The sequence below is a fragment of the Neolamprologus brichardi genome, chromosome 14 (assembly GCF_056152115.1).
Source record: "Neolamprologus brichardi isolate AB-2024 chromosome 14, ASM5615211v1, whole genome shotgun sequence".
Taxonomy (NCBI): Eukaryota; Metazoa; Chordata; class Actinopteri; order Cichliformes; family Cichlidae; genus Neolamprologus; species Neolamprologus brichardi.
Window position 1 is genome coordinate 37,960,493 of NC_142117.1, and position 10,642 is coordinate 37,971,134.

General features: G+C 44.9%; 1 protein-coding gene across 2 annotated transcripts; it reads left to right on the forward strand.

Moving 5' to 3' along the window:
* Positions 1–12: 12 nt before the first annotated feature.
* Positions 13–10,409, forward strand: LOC102794260 (uncharacterized). 2 transcript variants are annotated; one of them, XM_006801235.3, is made up of 7 exons: positions 13–228; positions 4,079–4,342; positions 4,875–4,969; positions 6,152–6,308; positions 7,400–7,579; positions 7,822–7,869; positions 8,290–10,408. In XM_006801235.3, exons 2-7 carry the CDS (start codon positions 4,201–4,203, stop codon positions 9,156–9,158), a joined length of 1,491 nt encoding a protein of 496 aa, XP_006801298.2. In that variant the 5' UTR covers positions 13–228; positions 4,079–4,200; the 3' UTR covers positions 9,159–10,408. The 2 variants fall into 2 exon arrangements, with proteins under 2 accessions (XP_006801298.2, XP_035768165.2); XM_035912272.2 differs by lacking the exon at positions 13–228 and having other exon boundaries at positions 4,208–4,342; positions 4,517–4,969; positions 8,290–10,409.
* The last annotated feature ends 233 nt before the right edge of the window (positions 10,410–10,642 follow it).

Sequence of the window (10,642 nt, forward strand, 5' to 3'; positions counted from 1 at the left end):
TCGTGAGTTTGGTGACTGATGTGTTGGGAATGGGAGTGACTGGTGCATACCGCGTCTGCGGCACATGGGGGCGCGCAGCGGCCTGAAAATGTTGCGCGTTCGAGGAAGAAGAAGGAAAAAAACCACACGCGCTGCGTGAATAGAGTCTGCGCAATTCGCTTGTTCTCGTCACTCCGAACTTTCGGGAGAACCACGAAGGAAGGAGGGGAGAACAGCGCCATTTGCCTGGTAATTATTTACAGCATATGCGGCCTTTTAAAAAACACTGCACGTCACGCGGAACCCGCAATAGCAGCCCGCACGGGCGGCGTTTTCGCGCAAAACGTACGAACGTGCTACAGTGCGAAATAAAAGCGTAGCGCCGAGCTAGCAGGCGTCTCCTCCAGCTCTGACACCGAGAGTTGGAGCGCAAAGACACCGCACAGCTCCGCTTGTAATGTTCGCGATAATCCGGCTCGTGGTTACGGAAATTCGCAGGATTCGCACGTCTCGTCGTTTCCACGCAGCACCGGTTCAGCCCGGCGTAGCTAAAAGACGCGGAGGAGTCGGGTGGGCAGCTCCCCGTGTGAACCATCAGGCACGAGCTCAACAAAGACACAGCACGGTCGCAGCTGATTGGTTCGCGTGGGTCACGTGGCCTGGTAGAACGCAATGTTTATCAGGTATTTAATGAGATCTGGAACATTAGTACGCGCTCGTGGATGTTTACAGCCAGCCAATCAGCGCCGGTTCGAACTTCGTGACGTAAACCGAATTCAACAGATTAACCAAAAGAAACAAAGTAACTAATAAGAGCGCTTTAGAAGGACGGCTGCACTGACATGGTTACTTACTTTGTAACTACTTGATATATGGATACACACATACATGTGTATGTAGAGGAATTTCCTACACACACGTGTGGGTGTCATTAGGTTTCCTCAGAAAGTAGAAAAATAATAATTTCTGAAAGACAGGAAAACAGTCATCTATTAGTGTTTGTGTATGTTAAAGTCCAGCCAGGAGGGGGCAGTATAGGGACACGAGCTGAAGGAAAAACGAGATGTTCTCGTCCACAGCCATGAAAGCGGCCCCTGTCCAACACTGCAGGTGGTTTTCCTGAAATCTGCACTGGCTGTTTATGGTTCAGTCACCCTGAAAACAGTCCACTGTCTGCTACGCGTGCAGCACTTTTTGTCTGTGTTGCTAATTAAAATTAAGTTTTCACAACATAAAATCCAGTTCTCAGAAGTCTTGTGTGTCAAAGGAGGAGACGGAGACACTCGTAGGTTCGGTTCAGCTGCACAGCTGTCGCTCAGGTGATAACATCTGTGAAGTCCAGTTTTATATGAATTTGTCGCAGTTGCTAAATTTGTATTTATTTATTTTTTAAAGTATGTAGAAGGATTTTTGAGAACATAATTTTGTAACCTTTAAATTGTGAGCTGCAGGTACATTTAAAAGTGCCAGTGGATGACTGGACTACCTGCTTCTGCAGTCATTTTTAAAATTGGGAACATACTTGAAACATGCATGAAATATTTATGAAACTGTATGAAGAAAGTTTTGTCTCACAACTTGTAAAAAGAAAAAGCCAAATTCTATATTCATCACTTCAAAAATATTTGTTTCAGTGGATCAGTTAGTGCCGCTGGGACCAGAAAATTGGTCCAGTGAATAAAAATGTTTTGAATTTTTTGATTTTTTCTGAAGAAATTTAATGGTTTCACAGACTTAGAAGAAACAACACCTCACAATAGGGGAAAAAACAATATTGCTGAGATTCCTACAGAAACTGCTCACTCCACAGCTTGGTAGCTTGTAATATGAGCGTATTAGGTGTACCAGTGCTCTAAATGCTCACTCTAAACTTGAGTGGGCAGATATACTTGGCTGGCCATTAACATACAAAGCTTGGAGGAATGGGACTGCTATCACTTCCTGTGATCCAAGACACTAGTTACGCCTCTTTTCCGCTGGTATCTACACTAGGGCTGGGTATCGTCACTCATTTCTAGAATCGATTCGTTTCCGATTCACAAGGTCCCGAATCGATTTGATCCACGATTCTGCGCTGTGTGTTTACATCTTTGTGCAGAATCCGTCTTTCTGCTCTCATTTACCGTCTTAGCTGTTTGGTGGTTGTTGAAATTTTGTGAGATTTCACCTGAGATTCTGGCATTTCGGGCAAAATAAATTTATATTAAAAAATCGATTCAGGATTTTAATGAATCAATTTCACGTTATCCAAGCCAGAATCGATTTTAATCGATAAATTGATTATAAAAACCCACCCCTAATCTACTCGTCTTAACTCGGTTGTTAGGTTTTTCCATTAGGTAGTAGTACCTGGTACTGGTTACTTTTTTTTAGTACCTGTTCAGTGGGGGTTGCAAGTACGGTTGGGTTTAAAAAATGGATTTTCCGATTCAAATCGATTGAATAATGCAATATCGATTCATTAAATCCTGAGTTGACTTAAATATAAATGTATTTTTCCAGAAATGCCAGAACCTCAGGTTAAAGCTAACAAAACTATGTCAACAACCACCAACAGCTAAAACAGCAAACGATTAAAAGCAGGTAATCCGATAAAGATGCAAACCCGACGGCACGCACAATTCACTGAACCAGCAACAAAAGAAGATCGAAACCGCTTCACGTTTAGAAACATCGTCATGGATACACTCTTGTTTAGCTTCCACCACGATAAAATTACACTTCCTGGACAGCTCTTTGTCTCTCTCTCACTGTACTCAGAGACCAGTTTACCATCAAAAATCTGTTTTCTGCATTATTCGCTTGCTTACTCCGCACCAGTCTACCGTTGTGTACAGCGCTGTCTGCCACACATGACCTCCTCGTTTCTGTTCGATCCTAAAGAAATGCAAACTTTTACAAATGATGTCAAATTGCAAAACTCTCAGCTGTGTCTCTCATCAAACCTCTGTAACTTTGCTCTGCTTCACTTCAGCAGCATCAGGTAATGTTCAGATGTTGATTCGTGGTTTTCTTCAGTTTTTTTTCTACTGCAGAATATTTTAAGGTTTTCTGCTATAAAAAGCCAGGACAGGAAAATCTGCTTCATGTTTTTGTGTTTTATCCTCAGTTACTTTGGCACAAAGGCATCTGCTCACACCTCTGATGAAGTCTCACAGTGTCAGCTTTGTTTTTTTACATAGATATAAAATATGGATGTATGGATAAATGATCAGAATTATAATATTTCTGTCTGAGTCCAAATCAAATTGAATCAAATCGGCACCTTGTAAATCAGAATTGAATCGGTCCTGGAAATCCTTGACGATAACCAGCCCTAGTTGCAAAAATGTGACGTCGACAGACTGCATGCTGGTGACTGGCCAGGCTGTGGCGTTGCTCGCTGAGTCATGAGATTGTCTCCTTCAAAGAAATCAAAACCGCCATTTTTGAATCTCGGCCACAAATAGCCACACAACATCCAACACTCTGGTTCCCGAGTCTGACAGAAAGCCACAGACTGAGCAGCAGGTGTAGCATCACCTCGAAATCCTCCATTTGTGTTTGTGTCATATAAACATGACATCACAAGACTTACAGCCACGTTACTTTGATGACCACATGCACATTTAGGTGGTGCTCGTTTGCAGTGTAGATCGACCCAAACTGATCAGTCAAATCGAGTCATGGAGTCCATCCTACCCAGGCCTGCATCACAGCATGGGAAAATATGAGACAGGAAGCACCACAACTAGCTGATTAGGAATGACTGAATTTTCAGAATAAGAGCGAGGGTTAGGAGACTGTTTAGAGTAACTCAATGATGTTATTATCTTACATGGATTAAATCTCACATTAGTCAAAATGTACTCATCTGTTTATGCTGAAATTTCAAGTTATTTTGTATAAAATTAAAAGATAAACTTCGATCTGCACAAAAGCTTATTAAGGAGCTTATTTAGAGCAATAATAAGTCATAGTTTTTAAACAGAGTGAAATATTTTGTATGCTTATGAAGCAGAGATGCTATTTCTGCCTGCTTATAATTCATTTCATCACAGTGTTTTTTCCTCCATATTTCTTTTCTTTCATCGTTTTTTCCTTCGTGTTTTTTCTGCAGGTCCTGTGCAGTCAGCCGGGCGTGTCTAGTCCCGACTGGCAGCTGGATCAGCTAGTCGTGGAGGGCGGCGAATTTGGACTCGGTCTCTGTTTTAGCGGGCCGTCCGAGGCAGCGGTGGAGCCATGTCAGCCACGTGGCGTGAGGACGATGAGGAACTGAGGGTGGGAGGAGTAAAAGGAGCGTTGAAAGCCAAACCGAGGTTCTCCTTCACTGAGGTCAAGCTGCTGCTAGAGGCGGTGAAGAGGAACAGATACATCATCCTCAGTGAGTAGGAATAGAAAAGTAGATTATTTCTTTTCTATTTAGGAGGAAAGTCTTCGAGGAGCTGTTTGTAATAAAACGTGTGCCGTCGAGGCCATTCTGGTACGACCTACTGACCGTCCTGTTGGTCGCGTTTATCATGCGAGTGTTGAGCTCCTCAAATCTCTCATCACATAGGCCGATGGACGCCAGCGTCGCCACCTTGGGCTGCATTTGGTGACAGCGATCTGTACTCTGCTGCAAAACGCACTCCAGCCGACTGGCAGCAGGTGGAGAGCTGCTTCTGATGCTGCTCTGTCGCCAGAGAGGCTGCAGTCAGTGAAACTGATTGTGGTGCTGAGAACTCGAGTCAGATGTCAAACATAACATTTGATTTTATTGTGAAGTTACAGGATGTTTTACTGCTCCGTCTGCTCTCTCTCTGTTTTTAGTGCACCGTGCTTTTAAAGATCCTTACCAGCAGAGGGAGCACGTGGGTCACTTTTTACAGCACTGCTGTGATTTAATACTTGAGACTGATTCGTTCTCTCTGTAGGGAAGTTTAACCAAGGTGTGTCGGCTGAAACGAAGAAACAGACGTGGGTCGAGATCACCAATCAGATCAACGGTCTGGGAGAGAATCACAGAGAGGTTTGTTTTACATTCTCAGCCCCAGAAAGTCCTTCAAAAGATGATTTGTGAAGTTCGAACAGTTCAGAAAAGCCCCGATCTGTCCTTCAAAGTTTTGTTTTTCTGCATTACGTTAGGGCAAAAATGATAATCACGATTATTTTCACTGAAATTGAGATCTCGATTATTTGACGATATTTATTTAACAATAACAATGTGTTGAATAATGACTTTAAAGATTGTCAAAAATAATATAAAATAGTGTGCAAATACTGATAACAGTGCAAATGTTTGCAATATAAAAAATAAATGAAAAATGTAAACATGTATGTTTAGTGAACTTCAAAATACTGCATAATATTTATGCATACAAATAATCAAACATCAAGGCGAGCACAATGCACAGTTGCATCAAACTGACATTGAGGTATGTCAACTAAAGTTGCTGCTCCTTCATTGTTTGATCGTATGTCACTTTGTGAGCGGTCTTCAAATGATTGAATACATTTGTAGTGTTGCTCTGTGGTGCAGCTACGACACACTATGTCTACTTGATCCACGTGGTGTGGAAACATCCGTGAACCCATAATGTTTTCACACCACTGAAGTCGTTTTACCTCTTTTCAACCAACAGCAGTCACTCTCCTCTCCAAATAACTTCTGCTTAGCTTTCCGAGCCTCCCTCGGGTCCTCTTAATTGTTGTGACACGTGTTCGAATCGCAGAGAGGTGCGCTCGTTTTACCACACGGAGCAGCGCGAGAGTAAAGCACGAGGGAGGTGCTAATAATCAGCTCGGTCATTTTTAATGATCGTTGAAAGCCCAGATCGTAATTCAGATTAAAATTCGATTAATTGAGCAGCCCTACATTACGTTATTAATTTATTCAAAGTCATGTAAAAAGAACCAGTTCTCCCAGATGAGCGAATTAAAAGATAAGGCCATTCAGTCCTGCCGCACCATGCTGCCCTCTGCTGTTTGAACACAAACGCTGTATAAAACCTTTGCCAGTTATACCAAACTTAACAATCACATGAGCTGAAAGTCTTCACTTCAGGATGCGATAGATTTATTTTTTATCGTTTGTGCTTCATAAACGACCGGCGGATTGTCGACAGTAGTTTAATAACTTGCAGCAGCTGCAGGCAGTGTGATGGATGGGACATGTCACTCAGCACTCCTCAAAGGTTTCGTTTCCACTCAGGTGCGTCAGATCATGAAGAAATGGGCAGACCTCAAATGCGATGGGAAGCGACGCATTGCAGCGCTGCGGGGTCCCAACGGCACAACCCTGAGGAAGAAGAAACTGGGCCCCGTGGAGAGGATGGTACATAAGATACTGATGATGAGTCCTAGAGGAGGTGAGGCGAGGCGTAGAGCAACACGGGGTTTTATCAGATTGGTTTCTAAGCAAGTGAAGTGACCCAGAAGTATCAGAGTTTCAGCCACGATAAGAGCTGTTCAACTCTCCAAATCCGAAGGAAAGGCGCTTCACTGCTGCCTCCTTTCACAAAGGATGCACCCACCCATCCTTTAGGAAAGGAAACAAGATGATGCCATCCAGCCCGTGATGACAACACGTGTTAGTTTCACTTCACTGCTTTATAAATTCTTTAATGCAATTGTCCTTTTTACCTCATAAAAGGCTGATGTTCTTCAGAGATTAGTCTCACCCCAAGCTGCCGTCATGTCACTGCACGCGTTGGCGTTTCAACCAGACCTCATTTTTGTTTTTCAGAAATTTCTCTCGACTTCACAGGTTTCTCCTGTTTTTTCTCACCGTGCCACTCAGCTGTCAGTGACCCAGCACCTGCTAGTGAGGTGATCTGTTGTTCGACAGCTTCACGGTGCATTAACGCCACCTTCTGGCAGCAGAGATGCTCTGCATCCTGCTAGGTGGCTGTAAAAACTCGACTGTAACTCGACTCGAGTTGCAGCGTTGTGCATCACTGACACTGGTGTATATTTCATATTGCTGTGGCTTCAGCGTGTGTGTTCTGTTCTGTTATTACAGATTTAATGTGCTGTGTACACAAACTGTGGTTAGAAAGTGTTTTTATCAGCCTGCTGGGGGCTGTGTACTTCCTGGGTCAAGTGCTAAAAGTCTAGAGAAGCGTTGTCCTCAGCACCGCCCCTATAGGCTAAGGAAAACACTGCATGCTCAAACTGATGTCATGTCATGACATGTCTGACGTATTCTTTGCTGCTCATGTGTGAAAAGCTGCAGCTGGAAGCTGCTCACATTACTGGCAGCCAATCAGCAGATGCGCTCTGTCCGCTGCCTCTCAAAAGCATTTCACTTTGCAGGATGGCGCTGCATCGTTAGCATGGTCAGTGTAAAACTGAGAGAGGAGGTTACAGTGATATTTAAAAAAAGGTATCAGATATATCTATGAGGATCCGTCCAGTCAGAGTATCAGAGTTTACTCAGATTACATGTGTTGGTTTTCAGACGGCGACAGCGATCTGGACCTGGGAGAAGACGACGACTTCTCAAAGATGTGCAGCAAAGGGCTACCCTCCAACAGTTCCCCCTACTCCTACCTCAGTCTGACAGACGGCACTCACACTTTATCAGGAGGACCCTCTTTTGACCTTTCACCTCTCTCCTCACCTGAAAAAGAACTCGGCGGTGAGTAAAGAAAAAGCTCAGGGAGCTCGATCGAGGGTTATTGGGACCAGACTGAGGTGTAAACCGTGGAGCCTGTTTTACATTTAATATAAATATGAAACGGTTGGTTGTGAGACGGATCTCCCATCGTCACAAATCGATTGTTTAAGAAGGAAAAAAAAGTTCTTATATCCAGTTCAGATGTCGAAGCCTTTATTCTGAGGCCTTCTTGGACATTTTCATGACGTTCATGTTTTTTGCAGGAGATCCTTTCCACTCCTCGTCTGACTTTGACCTGGGTGATGATGGAGGTAAGGACGCTGTTGATACTTAAAATAAACCATGCAGTCCAACGTTTGGCTGCAAGCGTTAAAAATCATACATAATGTGCATTAATTAATATGAATCAGGCATGATGTGAGGTCCTGTAAACTTCCTGCTTTCATTTGGCACAAGCATGAATGTCATACCTGAGCCTCGCCATAATCTGATGGAGGCGGTGAAGTGAGGAATAAGAAACGAAAACCCTGAACATTCATCTTCTAGATTTGTGCATTTCTAAGAAAAGCAGGCTTCCTGTAAAATGTGGAGAAACACGATGTAAACATCTCCACGGTGCTGTAACAGCATTAATGACAGTAATGAGAGGTTGAATCTCCTGCATGTTTCAGTGCTGCTCCTGTAAAGAATAAACTGCTCACAGATCCTCCTGTGGCGTTTGTCCTTCACAGAACACATGATGGATTTTGATGAAAACGACGACTCCATGTTCTCCTACCCTTCCTCCGTCCGGCCACCCCCCACCTCCCTCGATCCTCTGCCCGATAACGCCCTGATGAGGGTGAAGCCCGTCTACACGTACTCCCGAAGCAGCAACGGCCAGAGCCAAACCATCCAGACCTCCTCCTCCTCCAGCAGACCTCCACCCGGACCTTCCTCCTCCTCAGTGGCTTCCACGTCCTCTGGCTTTCCTTTGGCTTCTGATTCAGAAGCTGCTTCATCCTCTGCTGTCCCCCCACCATCACCATCCTCCAACAGACCTGGCTCCGCCCTCCCTGCTCCCTCTCCATTCCCTCCTCCATCATCTTCCTCTGCACCTGCTGCAGCCAATGGTGCTTCCTCTCACCCTCGACCTTCTACCTCAATTCCACCACCTGCAGCTTCCTCCGCTTTCTCAACAGTCACCTCTGCAACTATTTCTTCTTTTTCTCAAAGCCAGCCTCCTCCCTCCTCCTCCATCTTTCCACGCAGTGCTCCCACCTCAGGCTCAAGCTTATCGGACCCTCTCCCAGCTGGAGCATCCTCACGCAGGCCACACGAGCAGGTCGCCCAGGTGGCGTCTCAAAGCCTGCAGCAGCAGCGGGCCAGCAGGATGCTCCTGACCTCGGTGTCTCAGTCTCTGGAGACATTGGCTCAATCGGTCCAGCTGCTCGTGGAGAGCCAGCATGAGTTCGTGCAGGAGTCCCTGCAGCTCCAGCGGGAGACCGTGGACATCCTGAGGGATTTCTCCAACACTGCACTAACCATGCTGAGAGACAAGGCCAGCAGCGGGCAGCTGGCCCACCATCCCCACCGACATCATCCCGCCTCGCACTTCTGAAACCCAGAGGGAGAAACGACAGGTTTGAGCAGTGCGAGGAGCTTCTCATCAGTCGGGAGTCTTTCTGGTGGCTGTTCCTGTTTGCTGCACACAAAAGCTGCTTTCCACTGGTGACTCGAGCACACGCAGATTTAGGCCCAGAGCTCAATTTTATTTATGTGCCTAAATCCTGTTTGTTTTTCCCCTTTTTGTAGTTTTATTTGTGTCAAATTCTAAAAGTTTTCCACACTGTAATAATCAGCATTTCTGATGGTGCTGAGCTGCTGTAGTCTCACAACCGCCGTGAACATTTCCACACAAACCCAGAGTGACCGAGCGCGTTTACAGGAGACGATACACTACGTGGTGCAAGGACACGATCTGCAGTTTGAGAATTCTGCTTCCTGTGGACATGAGAGGAGAACACTAACCCTGCATCTGATCTCAGAGCGAGGCTCAAGAGTCACGGCGCTCTTAAACTCAGACTGTTTCCTGAAACACCCGAGGAGTGACACCTGGGACAGGTGGGACAGGTGCTTCATGTCTGTAGTAAATTAGGATGAATTGTTGAGCAGAAGGAACCTGTTTTGTTGGGGTTACTGCTGAATTTCGCTGCTGCTGATGAAACTTTAGCTGTAATTGACCAATAGATGAACTGAATCTCTTTCCCTCATTAAAAACAAACAGTTCTCTTTTGGTAATCTGTGTAATCTGCTTACAGAATGAATTCATGCACGAAATCAGATCAACTTCACTGTAGACACAAACAACACATCCAGAGCGTGCAGCATAATAAAGTACCTAAAACAGGAGGCAGCAGATATTAACGACTGATTCTCAAACTGGTTCCCTTTAACCCAGTCAGGGTCTAAGCAGCCGTGCAGTTTTCAATAGAAGCTCCGCTTTTTATTGAACCAAATGTGCAACCGAACAGTATCCAAAGTGTAAATTTCCTGACTGTAAACCATCGTAGGAGGATTAACTGCTGCAGGTGACCGTGACACCGCATCGTAATGTAAATGGGAAAAACAAAGTGAGCTGACAGAGTCTCTAATATCTTTATAAATTGACTTTTGCAGCCTGCGGCACCTCCTTAGTGTGCTTCTTGAAACTAACATAAATCAGATATTGTAGCTCTGTAACTTGTGCTGTGGCTCACACGTGAATCTTTAACTTATTTGTCTGTTTTAAGGACGGAGAAAAGCAAAGTTTCACAAAACTTTAAGAAGTCCAGTCGCTTTTCTTTCCAGGCTCTTTAGAGTACCGTGCCTTGCACTTAGGGAGGAACACCCTTCGACTGGAGTATGAAAAGGAAACTAGCGGATTATAGAAACCATCTCCGTTTCAACCTAAGATGCAGACGAAGCAGACTTGTTTCCAAGAGTTTGCACCTTGGATCCACGGTGAGGCGACACAGAATGGCGTTGTTTCTGTGGAGAGCACCAAACCAATCTCTAGGTGAAAGGATGGGGCGGGTCCATTTCTCTATAGATGCACTCCACAAC